General features: G+C 37.2%; 1 protein-coding gene across 1 annotated transcript in view; it reads left to right on the top strand.

The window, feature by feature from the left end:
• Window positions 1-768: 768 nt before the first annotated feature.
• Window positions 769-14,085, top strand: part of ARMC2 (armadillo repeat containing 2) — a 58,732-nt gene continuing 45,415 nt past the window's right edge. Inside the window, 4 exon segments of the mRNA XM_030447967.1 lie at window positions 769-977; window positions 2,205-2,277; window positions 4,298-4,463; window positions 6,388-6,598. Of these exon segments, the coding sequence (XP_030303827.1) occupies window positions 769-977; window positions 2,205-2,277; window positions 4,298-4,463; window positions 6,388-6,598 (659 nt within the window).

The raw sequence follows: 14,085 nt of genomic DNA, 5'->3' as shown, positions 1-14,085 counted from the left end.
AAGAAATGAGAAATACAATTGTGGCTTGGAATAAAACTGGGTGTCTTGAGGGATGATAAGGCAAGTCTTTCACTGCCTATTGCATTTGCTAGAAGCAGGACAGAACACTAATTGAAAGGCTGAGTTGATAATTTATCTTAAGTTAGAGTTATCTTTGTTTGCTTTCGCTTGGGGGTGGGCTGGGGATGCATTTCTCTCAGAGGAAAAAAATGGATTGCCTGTTCCTTCCTTGTCTCTGCTTATCAATTACTGGTAACTGTGCTTCAGTTACTGATGACAATGCCTCTTTGAGATATGAGGAAGATGCCCTTGGTAAGCTCAATAACTTATATTGGGTATGTCCTAAATTCATTGGAAAGAAAGTATCTCTCAACAATATATTATTGAATTTCGGTTTGGTTATGTTTTGTAAGTATCAAATGTTAAGAAACAGATTTTCCTTAGTAATGGAGAGTATCATTTTTGGCCCAGAAAGTACTGTGGTACTGACAAGTGTATTTTGGCTTCCTCTAAATAGTCTGTGCCAGATGCTTTCTGCTCTTCAACATTTTCCTACAGAACTGAGAAATAGTAAGGGAAATGCAGTATCAGTGGGCCTTATTTTCCACTACTTCACCATCTAGGATCTTCTTATAATATTCTTTTATTCACTACATTACAATAACATAAACTTTGAAGACTTAATGGTTTGCAGTTTAAAAGTAGCATGATATTTTGTGCCTTCCATGTATATTGTGGTGTTCTTCCTGTGCACTACTTTGCAGAGGAATGCAACATTCAAAGAACAAAAAAGGAGAACCATTCTACAGGCTTTCAGTGTCAAAGCAGAAGACCAGTTCTGAGATCATAAATGAAGCCAGAGATATTCTACGAACATTGAGAACTCAAAGGCCATTTACACCTACAGAGGATCAAAGGAAACTTTTTGGATCTGGATCCTCACGAGCTCCTCAAAATAGACCCCCCTCAACTTTTAGGTACTGTGGCTGCAAGATTTTTTCAAATATCCTTTAGCAGCAATAGATTTTATTGTGTAATTATTTTTCCTATGATTTTTTTCCCCCCTGTGTTAATCTGTGTTTCTAATCACATCCTTTGCCTTCTTCTAATGATCCTTACTGTTGGTGTTAATCTACATGTCCAGGAAGTTCCTGTGGATTAGAACTATGAGAGGCAAGCATTACACTAGTTTTGTATGTGGAGAATAGCTTAGGAAACAGGTCTGTAGCTCACGTTTTTCTTAAGACAATGTATGGTTTTAATTGAGGTAGTCTTCAGTTTTTCCTTACAAACTATATGCTGGATCTTCTTAAATATAAAATTGTAGGTCTTGGAAGTATGAAATGCTAATTTTGAAACAAAATTTGTGCTACTTTAAGATTATTTCCTTGTGGAGTTTTGTATAGCATAATTCACAGGGCTCAATAGACCTGTCTATCATGACAACAGAGGAAAAAAAAAAGTATATTGGGCTTTTTGCATCCATTTTGCCAGTAATTTTTAAGCTCTCCTTATGTGCCAATTCTGTAATGACTGTAGGGAGGAGGTATGAGCTGTATTTGTAATGTCAGGTGTCAGGCATGCCAGAAAGGATTCTGACACATGGTTGAAGGGCCATATGGGTAAGTCAGTGTCCATGCTGTTTTCATGGCATCACGGCTTCAGGCCCTGTACATATCTGATATTCCTTACTGCAGTGTTGTGCCCCAACAGAAGGTAGGACTCTGAGAGTGACCTGGCTGTTTGTTGGTGACCAGGTATTGAGATCACTCTGGGTGACACCTGTGCTGCTTCTGACTGTTTCTCCTGTGTATGGGAAGGAGCGTGCTCATGCCTGTGCAAACCTGGGTTTTCTGCCCTTCAGTGTTCTGCAGCTTGGGCGCAAATTGCTGTTGGCTTTGTGTGTGAATTTAGGTTCTTAGATTTGGATTAGAACTGTTATAGATGTGTATGAAGTTAACTGTATTGCGGCAGGTGTGTCTTGTAACAGTTCTCCCTGATGAATTCCCTGATGTCAAAGTAAAATAGCATTCATGGAAAAAAACCATTACTGTAGAAGTACAGTGTCACTATTCCTTTCTTCCTCCTTTCCCCCATATTTATTGGCAAAGGGAAGAAGCATGCAGTTTAAAAAACCCACGAACACCACACACAAAACTTTGCTTCTGCTTTATTCATGTTTTGTTTTAATTTCTTTATGCTAGTCTTCATGCATCCAGTTTTGACTTGGCTGAATCAAGACCAGTGTCTGGTATTCGTCTTAGCCCCCTGCATAACGTGAGTACTCTGAAAATAACTCATGCAATACTGACATAAAAATGTGTAGCAGTAGTGTGGAAAGATATGGTTTAAATTGGCTGGAGAGAAATGGAAGCCTGCTATAGTGTTAGTCTGAGACTCATTAAGTCATTTTTTTCCCCAAAAGAAACCTGAAAATAACTTAAACTGTTTTAAGTATTGCATTATAATTTTAAGTAGCATCAAAAAGAATTAGAAGATGTAAGATAAAGCAATACTTGCAGTGCTGGGCACAGTGCTGGGCCCCCCAGTACAAGAGAGAGACATGGAGCAAATGGAAGTCCAACGAAGGGCCAAAAAGATGAAGTAAAGCTCAGAGAGTTGGGACCATGCAGCCTGGAGAAGAGAAGGTACAGTGGGGATCTTATCCATTTATATGGATACCTGAAGGGAAGGTGCAAAGATGATGCAGCCACACTCTTTTTAGTGACAGGACCAGAGGCAGTGGGCACAGACTGAAATACAGGAGGTTCTCTCTGGACTTCAGGATACACTTTTTCCACTGTGAGGGTGATGAAGCCCTGGCATAGGTTGCCCAGAGAGGTTGTGGAGTCTCCATTCTTGGATATCTTCAAAAGCTGCCCAGACATGGTCCTGTGCAACTAACTCTAGGTGGCTCTACTTGAGCAGGGGGGGTGGGCAAGATGACCTCCAGAGGTCCCTCCCAACATCACCCTTCTGTGGTTCTGTGATCAATAACTTGAAAATAATTAGGTTGATTGAGGTTTCTGTTTACCTTATGCATCTATAAAATGTAATGATTGTAGTTTATCTAAAAAACAGATAGAAATGCTTGTAAGAACTTCTTTTCCCCTCTGAAAATATTGGATTGTTTTCAACTTATGTGTGTCTGCTCTTTCAATTTTCTTACTTAATCTTTAAATCCAAGATTGTCATGATTATTTGTCTAGTACCTGAGAGAACAGGGCATGCTAAATTAAGTCTGCTTGCTGTATATATTTTTTCTTAAAGGCGTCTAAACGTGCAAAATTAGAGGGGGAAATCCAATAAATGTTACACTTAAGTAATTCTGGTAAGGTAATGTATTTATCTAAACCAAATGAAAAAATTCAGACCATGCTTATACTTGGGTTAAATATATCTACAATTGGATTCTAATACTGGTGTTAGATTTTCATTTGTCTTGTGTGTGAGAGTGGAAAAAACTTAGAGAAAACTAATGTTCAGACTGATGCAGAAACTGGCTTTTCTTCTTTACCAGTGTAGATAAGCTAAAAAAAAGTGGAGCTTGTACTTGTCACAGTGGTTGTGGGAGTGGGTCTTGCCTCTTGGCTATCTTCAGTTGAGGGGAAGCCCTGAAGGATTGGACTGGAAACTTTCTAAGGGATTTTTATTGTAAGGAAATGTGTAAAGAACCTTGATCTTAGAAGGCAATGCATTTATGTAGGCACAGCAAGTGTTTTGTACCAGAGTTTCAGAGGGCTGATCATATGCTTTAAGATGCAAGACACTGACATAAATAAAACTAGAACTTAAATAATTTTGAATCTGTGCGATTTGTTTCAGTGTGATAGGAAGTGGTACATATGATAAAGAATTCATTTGAAGTGTTTTGGAAATACTACTGTACTGCTCAGAAACCAGTCATGAAAATATACATGCCTATAGACTTTTTAGTACAAGTCTTTGGTTCAACTCTTTTTTTTACAAATAAGCATACTCCAGATGATGTTAAATGAGTTTTTAGGAGGGAAACAAATAATTCTGGTTTTCAGTTGCTCTGTTCAGGCTTTTTGTTTTCTGCACCCCTGAATGTTTGCTTTTAAATAGCTTTCTGTTGTGCTAATGGTGTAGATATCTGGTTTGTTCAGTGTAATGGTGTAGTTAGGTTCTAGATATGAAAATTAACATTTCTTCATGAGCAAACCTGTGTAGCTTTTGTAACTATTCTATAGTGGACTTAACCTTTTGTATAAATAATTTAGCTTTATTTTTTAATTTTACTTTTATTAAAATGTCATATTTATCTTTGTCACAGAAACCAATAGTCACTTTTGCAAAAGATGAAGATTCTTCCATTTTCCTTCCAAAGCCTCCTGCTGATGCTGCAGAGCTTAGGAAAGTCAGCAGTGCTCGGGCACACTTACTTAGAAGAGCTTCTCAGGAAAACTTCCTTTCAGCTAAAATGGTTCCTCCTGATCAGAGTAAGAATGTTTTCATACATATTATTTCCTAGAAAAAGAATGGCATGATGGGTTTTAACATTGTTAATTACATTATTTATTATATTGTATTAATGGGCCTGCATGTCCTCTTAGAGTAAATTTAAAAAATATTTAAATGGCTTTATGGCAGTTTTGAAAACATGATTTCCAAAAATTATACTGTCTTTCACTTCTGAAAGCTACTCAGGTTTCTAGGTGTTGTAATTTTTACTGAAAGTTTTCTTCAGTAGGTAAAATTAACATTAAATGCTGGAATGATTAAGGAGATAATGAGATGGCATTATCTACAGAGATTCCCTGATGGATTATTGAGCATGAAAGGAGGACTAAAAATTAATTATGTGTCTTGACAGGCCTCCAACTACGTCATGTTTGTTGTTAAGAGTTTCATTAGTGGAGACTTAATAAAAGTTGCTTAGTGTGAGATTTACGAGTGATTTTCTTGCAAATGGGAAATGACATGTTGGTGTTATGCACATTGGCTCATAATAGAATGTGCTGGAACTCTGTCTTTAATGAGGACTTATTTGTAATAATGACAATTCTTACATTGCCTGGGATTGTTACTTTACATGATGAACTTAATATCTCAGTTTTTACATTATTGCAAAATAAGTCTTCTACAAATAGTACTAAAATTTACTTCATTACAAATTCTATACTTTAGTACAAATTCTGTATGTTACATCATGTAGTATCATAGAATCATAGAATCATAGAATTGGCTGGGTTGGAAGGGACCTCAGAGATCATCGAGTCCAACCCTTGAACCACCGTTGCGGTTGCTAGACCATGGCACTGAGTGCCACATCCAGTCTTTTTTTAAATATCTCCAGGGACGGAGAATCCACCACTTCAGTGGGCAGCCCATTCCAATGACGGATCACTCTTTCCGTAAAGAAATTCTTTCTAATATCTAACCTAAACTTCCCCTGGCACAACTTAAGTCCATGCCCTCTTGTCTTGTTGAAAGTCGTTTGGTAAAAGAGCCCAACCCCCACCTGGCTACACCCTCCTTTCAGGTAGTTGTAGAGAGTGATGAGGTCTCCCCTGAGCCGCCTCTTCTTTAGGCTGAACAACCCCAGTTCTCTCAGCCTCTCCTCGTAGGGTCTATGCTCGAGTCCCTTCACCAGCCTGGTTGCCCTCCTTTGGACCTGCTCCAGGACCTCGATATCCTTCCTGAACTGGGGGGCCCAGAACTGGACACAGTACTCAAGGTGTGGCCTCACGAGGGCTGAGTACAGGGGCAGAATCACTTCCTTGGACCTGCTGGCAATGCTGTTCCGGATACAGGCCAGGATGCCATTGGCTTTCTTGGCCACCTGGGCACCCTGCTGGCTCATGTTCAGCTTCTTGTCGATCCAGACTCCCAGGTCCTTTTCTGCCTGGCTGCTCTCCAGCCAGTATATGTATATGTAGTTTAATCCATTATCCATCCAAGCTGATGTTACTCTTTGGAGAATTTGAGAACCTGAAGTAGTTAGCCTGAGTTTGCCTCTTATCCCATTTGAGAATTGTGCAAATAGAAAAACACAGACGTTACTGTGCAGGTTCTCACATGTACAAATGAAGGTATAAGAGTGACATCTGCCTTTACTTGAGTTCCCTTGTAATATTCAGATCCTGAAATCACTTCACAGGGCACAATCCACCTATCAGTAAAAGGGAAATAAGTAGGGGAAAGAATAAAATGTTAAAACACAAAACCCAAAGACTTTTAATAACTTATGTTCATAAGAAGACTTTGACTGCTTTGTTCTAGGTAGTCTGAAGCTTTCTCACCTTTTAAATTGATACAAAAAATTTGATAATGTAACATGACAAACTAATTAATTGATCTTCATTGCATGTATTTATTGTGTAAGAACAGTTCTACATAATGTATTATCTTTCACTGTTTCAGATGAAGAGAAGTTAGATTCTGAAGAACCATCTGTAATTAATAATAATCTTTGCAGAAGTAATGGCAACTGCTTAGCAGAGCAAAGGTAATAGACACCATTTAATGATGAAAGTAGTCAATTAATTTTTAATGAGCATATCAGCAGGTTGGAGAGGGAAGGCTTCCAAAAAGGGACAGCAGGAAAATTTTTATTTCAGCTGAGAGGAGAAAGGTCAGTATTTCTCAGATACTGTGATGTGCACCTTCTTACTATCTTCTTCCTAGATACTCAGTTGTGCAAGTATCACAATGTTTAAAATTGATGGAATTTGAAAACAACAGTATCTCTGCATTAAAACAAAACTATGTTTAGATTCTTATGTAAAAAAACTTAACGCTTCTATTGCAAAGTTTCTAAAAGTTTTGTCAAGAATTGTTGGTAGGGTGTTGCTTGATATAAAATAACTTCAATTTTGTTAACATTTCAAAACTAAGTCTTCTAGTAACTATATATAGAATACTCAAGTTTAAATTCAATGTGCTTGCTTTTGCAATTCAAGCCTGTTGTTTTAAGGTGCTATGCATTCTTCCCTGAGCTCCATGGATGAGTAGAACCATGTTTTCAGCTCTGGTATTGGGGAAATACATGACCATACACAAAACCCAGGCTTAAGATCATCAGTAATAGAGACAGAATCTTTTTGTGGCTTTGGATTTTATTTAATTTATTTATTTTAGTTCTTTTTTTTTTTAATTGTCCAAACAGATCTAAGACATTAATGAGACCTACATGCATGCATACTGTTTTTAGTGAACCTAGATTACTACATTCATTCTGTAATTCACAGTTAAATATGTTTGGCTTTTTTTCTTTTGATTCAGATCTGAATTCTTGCACAGAGGGGCATAATCTGTGGCACTGTGTTCAGTGTATGTATTGGTTGCTGCCTTAGTAGTTGGACAAACAACCAGTTTGTGCTAATAACATTGACAAACCTGACAATCTCTACAGCAAAAGATGAATAAGAGTTAATTTTCAAATCACATCCTGTAAATACTTGGTCACTATTAAATATTAATGTTTGTCAGTACATACATTCTTTGTAGCTTGTTTTTATGCTTTCATGTTTGGGTAAAGACTGGATGGTTTATCATATTACATAAGTTACTATAATTTGACTTTTATTTAGTAAAGGTGTGGTGTGAAGTGCTTTAGTGTTGTAGTTGAAATGGGTGGTTAGTTAATGGTATCCAAGTGTCTCTAATAAGAAGTGGTCAGTTGATACTTTCACAATTTGGAAAGAATGTTCATCCTCTGAGTCATAATTTTGAAACTTGCAGGTATGATAGAACAGTTAATTAATTATAGACTCTTGCTATCTGTTTAAATTATGTACTTCTTCATAAATTTGAGACTCAGAATTTTTTTTTTATTTTGAATTTTTGTCACTGGTGCACTTCTCAATCACTCATTCATATAGCATTGTGTACCTTTAATCACTGAGTTTCCTAGTAGCCTGAACCATGGAATGTCATGATTTACCTTGATTACTGTGATAATTTTTGAGAATGACTGGCTTTTCTATCAAAATAATGCTTAATAATAGGCAAAAAAAGCCTTAATTACCAAAAAGATAGCTTGCTGCAACATGAAGTCATATGGCACATTTTCAGTTTGTTTTCTCTTTTTAAGAGAAGCTTTAGAAAATATAAAAAGTTGAAATGGAAAAAATAATATTTTTTCATTTTCATATTCTTCACAGATCATTATGCATATTTGAAGAATAGCTTGTCAAGGTTAATTTTCTGTAACCTCTGCTGGATTAATTTCTCTATGACCTGCTACTTACTTTTCTGGCATGTATCTTAACATGATGGCTAAGATACTAATGATTCTAGCCATAAAAGATGGAATGTTAATACACGAAGCTTGTCACATCCATGTTTCAGTTAGGCAGAATAATACCAGAGGTAGCTGACTCTCACCCATCACTTAAATTACATCTCTAATTACTGGCCTTCAGATAGTACAGAAAAATGTTTTCCAATATTGTTCTGACTAGTGTTCTCCAAAATAGAAGAATTGCACATTTCCCTCTCTGTATTGAAGGCAAGATCTGAATTTTTGAATGATGTATCTGCCTTCTCCTGGAGGTTGTGCATCCTTTCTATATACTGGAGACAGAGGTGATTTCTGCCAATGCTGCCTAAGAGCTGCTGCCTATGCTGCTTTATAAACCTTGCACCAAGGATCACTAACAACATTTCAGTGCTCATATGGCTTTAGAGTACCAGACATAGCTAAAGTAATATGAAAATGTTTTCCCTTTAGTAAAGAGCAAAGATCCCTCATCTTATCAGCTCAAATAGTTCATGCCATCGTATGATGAAATGGCTCTTGGTAGTCCAAACTGCTCTTAAACTTTCCAACTCACTACTAAGATTTATACCAATAATGTATTGGTTCAGTGTTTTCATATGACACTACAGAAGTCAGGCAGACCTTGAGCTATATCCTTTTCTGAGTTCAGAGATGTCATCCATCATCTAATAAGGTGGTTGAAAGGTATCACAAACCTATCCTGCAGCACAGTTTGTTGAGTTTGGTCTTGATAGGAATTGTATAATAAAGGGTTCCAGTACCATAGAGGGTAGCAGAGTTTTAGAATTCTTTCTCAAGATAATACGCTTACGGGTACTACATGGTTTCTATGCTTAGATTGCATCTTCTGTGTCATAAATACTTGAGGCATCTTGTATTAGGTTAAAAGATATTTTCTATTTAAAGTACATTGTATTCAGGAATAATCGAATGAGGGCTTAGAGGAATATGAAAACTTTAATTACCTGGAGTCCTGTCATTCCCTGTATGAAGAAGTTGTGTCAGCCTCAATTCTGTATCCCAGTGCATTAAAACTCTTGCTGTAATTAAGCAAGAGGATTATAGAAATCGTGTACTTCATACAGGAGGAGGTGCATGAAACTCTTTACTCCCCTTTCCCCACAGTTCCTGTGTATGTACCAAAATAACATTTCTAAAGCTTAGTTTCTGCTAATGATGAAACTGTAGAGCATGCCAAAATAACATAGCAGTTTCCTGACATTAATGCTATTATATTTATTCCAAAGGTAACAGAAGGGAAGTATTTTATTCTAGGAAGAGACTTGCTTGCTTTGTATCTCAAATTCTTTTGCTATCCCAAGGACTGATGAAAAGAAAGAACAGTGCTGGTGAAATCACTACTGCTTTATGAATATACTGAGGGGAAAAAAAGAGGAAGGACTTTTTGAGGCAAAGAGATTTGCTATTTTTGTTGCAATTCTGTTTTTCAAATAGTGATCTAGTTATAATAGAATAGGTATATTAATTGAAGCTGATTGAATTTACTGATATATTACCTCAGGAAAGCAAGGAGCAATTTCTGACAGTCATAAGGAAACAGTAAGTTTTGTTTAAATCTTCACCCAGGCATTCTGCCTTGCCACGTACTGTGATTGCTATAGAAATGAAACTTCTAAAATGTTTTTTGCATTCATATATTTCAACAGAAGTGTCAGCAGTGATGGCAGATTTGCTGATGAAGAGCAACAGTTTCCCTGGTGAGAGAAGATGAATTATTTTTTTTTCCTCCTCCAATTTCTCAATGTACTGAAAGCTTAAATGTCATTCCAGGACTCCTTAGAAACATAGGTGATGGCAAACTGTTGATTTTCAAGTGGCCTGCTCCAGACGTTTTCTAATAAGTGATTTCCATAATTAGCTACAAAGAGATTAGAAAGCGCTGTAAAGAAGAGAGACTATACCCTATTTTCTATGAAAATTAATTGCTGTCCCTATTAAATCCCTGTTTGACAGAATCCTTGAGAGATATTCATGAACTGCTTCCATAAGACCAGTTTCTTGTGCTTTTTAGAGTTTTGGAATGCTTCAATAGGAAATTATAAAAGGAGGAAATTATATAAGAGGAAAAGTGAATGCTGGAAATCACTTGTCTGATTGATTAAACTTGCTTCACATCTGTGCCTAAAATTTTTTTTTTCTCCTCAAAGAGAAGGATTCCTACAAAGGAGATAGCTTCCTGAAGGGAACATCCATTCTGTTTTGCTCTGGATGAATTCTTGAAGCAAAAGACATGGAAGGAATATTAGTTTTTTGTATGAGTTGGCTGATACTGCTGCAGATTCTCCAGACTTCTTTCAGACTTCTTTCAGGATTTGTCTTTTCTTGTTTTGTATGTATATTCTCATGAAGTCCTGGAAACAGGAAGTTTATCTACTTTTAACTAATCTTTCTCTCTTTCTGCCTCAGCTCCACTAGCTATTGAGACTATGAATTTAAAAAACAGCTGAATGGGGGAAAAGCTTTCATAGGTAGAGCTTCCTACTGGGTTTTCTTAAAAAAATCATGGCACCTGCCCTTCCAAGAAGGAGCCTCTTTGTATTGGGTTAGAGGATACTGAGAGAATGTTTAGAATGAATAATTCTTTTTTCAACACTTTTTATAGAGTTCTGAGGAAAAGAGCAACAAACAGCTATTATTACTTCTGGTCTCTTCAATTGTGAAAGGGAGTGGAGTTTGGGCTTATTTGTACTGCCTACTCCAAGGGTAGTTTTTCAACTCAAGTCATTTGTTTAAGGGTAAAATCATTGGTCTCCACATCTAGGAGATCTAGATCTTGGAGAGTCCTTATTACCTTGTTGTTATTATGATGGTAATTTTAGAATGGGAAAATGTGCCATGCCTAGGGGTAAAGGAGGAGTGCAAATTCATCCTAGGTATGTTGAGAGTAACAATGGATTTAGATTAAATTTTTTTTAGAATAAGGATGCTTTTGCAAGATTGAACTTAAGAAAATGAAGATTCTGTAATTTTTTTCAGGTTCAAAAATAGTTAGGCAAGTATTTTGGGTGGTTTTTTTTAATGGTTAAAATTAGGCTATCAGTTGTCTGTTTGCTTAAAGATACCCTGCCAGAAATAAATATTGTTAATATTTTCTGTATTAGGCAGAAGATGCAAATACTGTGAAGAATAAAAAGGATAAGGATACAGGTTTTTCATCAACCTTTATTATTCTTTTAAACCATACTATTTAACATGTGAATGAGGTTCTTCATCAACAGTGGTATAAATAGAATACTATATTCTTTTTATTGTTGGAGCTGCCATAAATAATGGATTATGCCCATGATTGTGTTTATAGAGGAATTGTTACTTGCTCATCTTTAGGATGACTCAGAGTATAGTTGGCCTATTTGTCAACATTTTTACAAATTACATTGTCTTTCTGTGATTTACCCTTTCTCGTATCGGTGATATCAGTTATAGTTTTCATTCCCTTTGATTTAGTCTTTTCTGGTGGTGTTGCTTGTGATATAATCCTCTGTTGAAAGAAATGAAGGCAAGTGCAAAGTCCTGCACCTGGGGACCAACAACTCCAGGCACCAGTATATACTGGGGTCCATCCAGATGGGAGGCAGATTTGCTGAATACCTGGGGGTCCTGGAGGACAGTAGGTTCATGGAACAGGTCAGGTTGGAAGGGACCTCAAAAGATCATCTTTTGTGGAAAAGGGAGCCTAGAAGAGATTAGCCTGCAGCCAGTTCAGTCATGTCTTGAAAACCTTCACCACACTTGGAGTGCTGGGTCCAGTTCTGGGCACCCCAGTGCAATAGAGGTGTTGAGCAGCTGGGGAGAGTCCAACTACTAAGATCATGGTGTTCATGTGAGGAAAGACTGAGAGGGCTGGGACTGATGAGCCTGGAGAAGAGAAGGCTCAGAAGGGGTCTTAGGAATGTGTATAAATACCTGAGGTAGAGTGCAGTGTGACACCCTCATTTGTTTTGTGACAAGAGCATTCCTTTCCCCCCCATGGCAGGTGTTCAGAGGAGGAAAAACTAGTTATTTATCTGTCACTGTTCTTTTTAGAGACTTCTTGGTTGGATATATTCTCCCAACACATCATTGCAGCTTTCCCGTCGTAATCCATGTAGAATTTGGGAACTTTTCATTGAAAGGAAAATACCCAATTGCTTAACTAGCCAAACAAACCTTATGAATAGATGGTATGACATCCTGAATATTGCTGGCATTAAGAATAAATCCAGATCATGCTGTAGAAGGTTTGTGTTGGAAGGGACCTCAAAGGGACCTGCATGGACAGGGAGACCTCCCACTAGTCCAGGTTGCTTAAAGCCCCATCCAACCTGGCTTTGAAAACCTCCAGGGAGGAGGCAGCCTGGACTTCCCTGGGCAACCTGTGTCAACATCTCACCACCCTCACAGGAAACAATTTTTTCCTAATGTCTAACATAATCTCCCATCTTCAACTTTTAAACCATTGCCCCTTTTCCTCTCGCTACACACCTATGCAAAAATGGCATGTCTGTCTCAGGATTATCTACAGTCAGGAGGACTGAGCTCTGATCTAGTCTGAAAGAACAACTTTGTGCCTGGTAGTCCTATTGATACACCAGGATTGCCTGATCAGGCTCCAAGGAGCTGCTTAGCATTGCTCTAAATCTGTTCTTTTTATTGCTTAGTGAAATGTCTTGATTTTGGGGTGTAGATACATCATGTCTGGCTTTACAATGCACACAACATATGTCTGTAGTTCAGTGCTTGTGTTTATATATAAACAGTCTGCATCTTTTACTTACTGCAGTGCCTGTGCTGCTCACAGAGCTATGTGAAAAGTTAGGAATTGCTCTCCTAGGTGTTCAAAGACCTGAAAATATAAATATATCAAAGATCCAAAACAAAATCTATAAAAATTTGAGTCACATTTTTGGGTTTTAAATTAACTAGAAGAAAGGAAGCTTGGGGAGAATGAAGGAGGTGGATGAAGGAAAATACTTTGAGGAGAAATTGAGTGACATTAGGGGAAAATGGAAGAAAACAGAAGAGTATGGAAATAGATCCCAGGTGAAAATTATGAAGACAGAAACTGAAAGAGAACTTCAGGCAGGGCACCTCAACAGCACTCTCTATTTCCTGGAAGTACCTAATTTATCTATTTGCTTTTTGGTCACTGTTAGAGGACACTGAGCAAGGTGGACTTTCAGCATGGCCTGTTATGACTTTTGTATATTTTTGTTACATTAAGTTGCTAGGGTACTTTAAGTATAACTGGTTTTGTTCACCTTATCAAAATAAAGGTGAAAAATAAAAAGTCTCTAAGGACAAACAATGAAACTATCAGGTGCTTAGATTTGCCTATGAGGAGGATCTTACAAGATTAGAATTGTAGTTCTGTAGATGTAGAAAATGCTTGGCAGATAAAAAATATAGAAACTGTATGCTCATAATTCCACTTTTCTAACACAAGATAAAGGTCATCAAAGAAATAAAAGGGAATTGAGAGGCAATAAACTGGAATGCTTTAGAAATTTGCTTTAAAATAAACTGAGTCCCACGCCTCCACGTAAGTATTACTTTACTTTTGAAAAGTAAATGCTGTTAGAAGTTAGGAAGGAGGCCAACATTTTATCAAGAGCACATGGATGGTAAGAATCTTTCACGTGGTGGCAAGACAAACTAAGGCTTCTTATCAGGAAGGAACTTCTGAAGAGGCTTTTCTGTGACTTTGAGCACTCACCAGTTTTATGTCTTTTTCTTTAAATGGAGGTTGAAAACAAGCTGTTGAACCAGCTAGCCTATGTTCTGCTTAATATTTTTATAAAATGTATATAAGCATAAGATCAGTAAGTTTTAGTATAATT

The sequence above is a fragment of the Calypte anna genome, chromosome 3 (assembly GCF_003957555.1).
Source record: "Calypte anna isolate BGI_N300 chromosome 3, bCalAnn1_v1.p, whole genome shotgun sequence".
NCBI lineage: Eukaryota > Metazoa > Chordata > Aves > Apodiformes > Trochilidae > Calypte > Calypte anna.
This window is presented reverse-complemented; position numbering and strand designations above follow the sequence as displayed.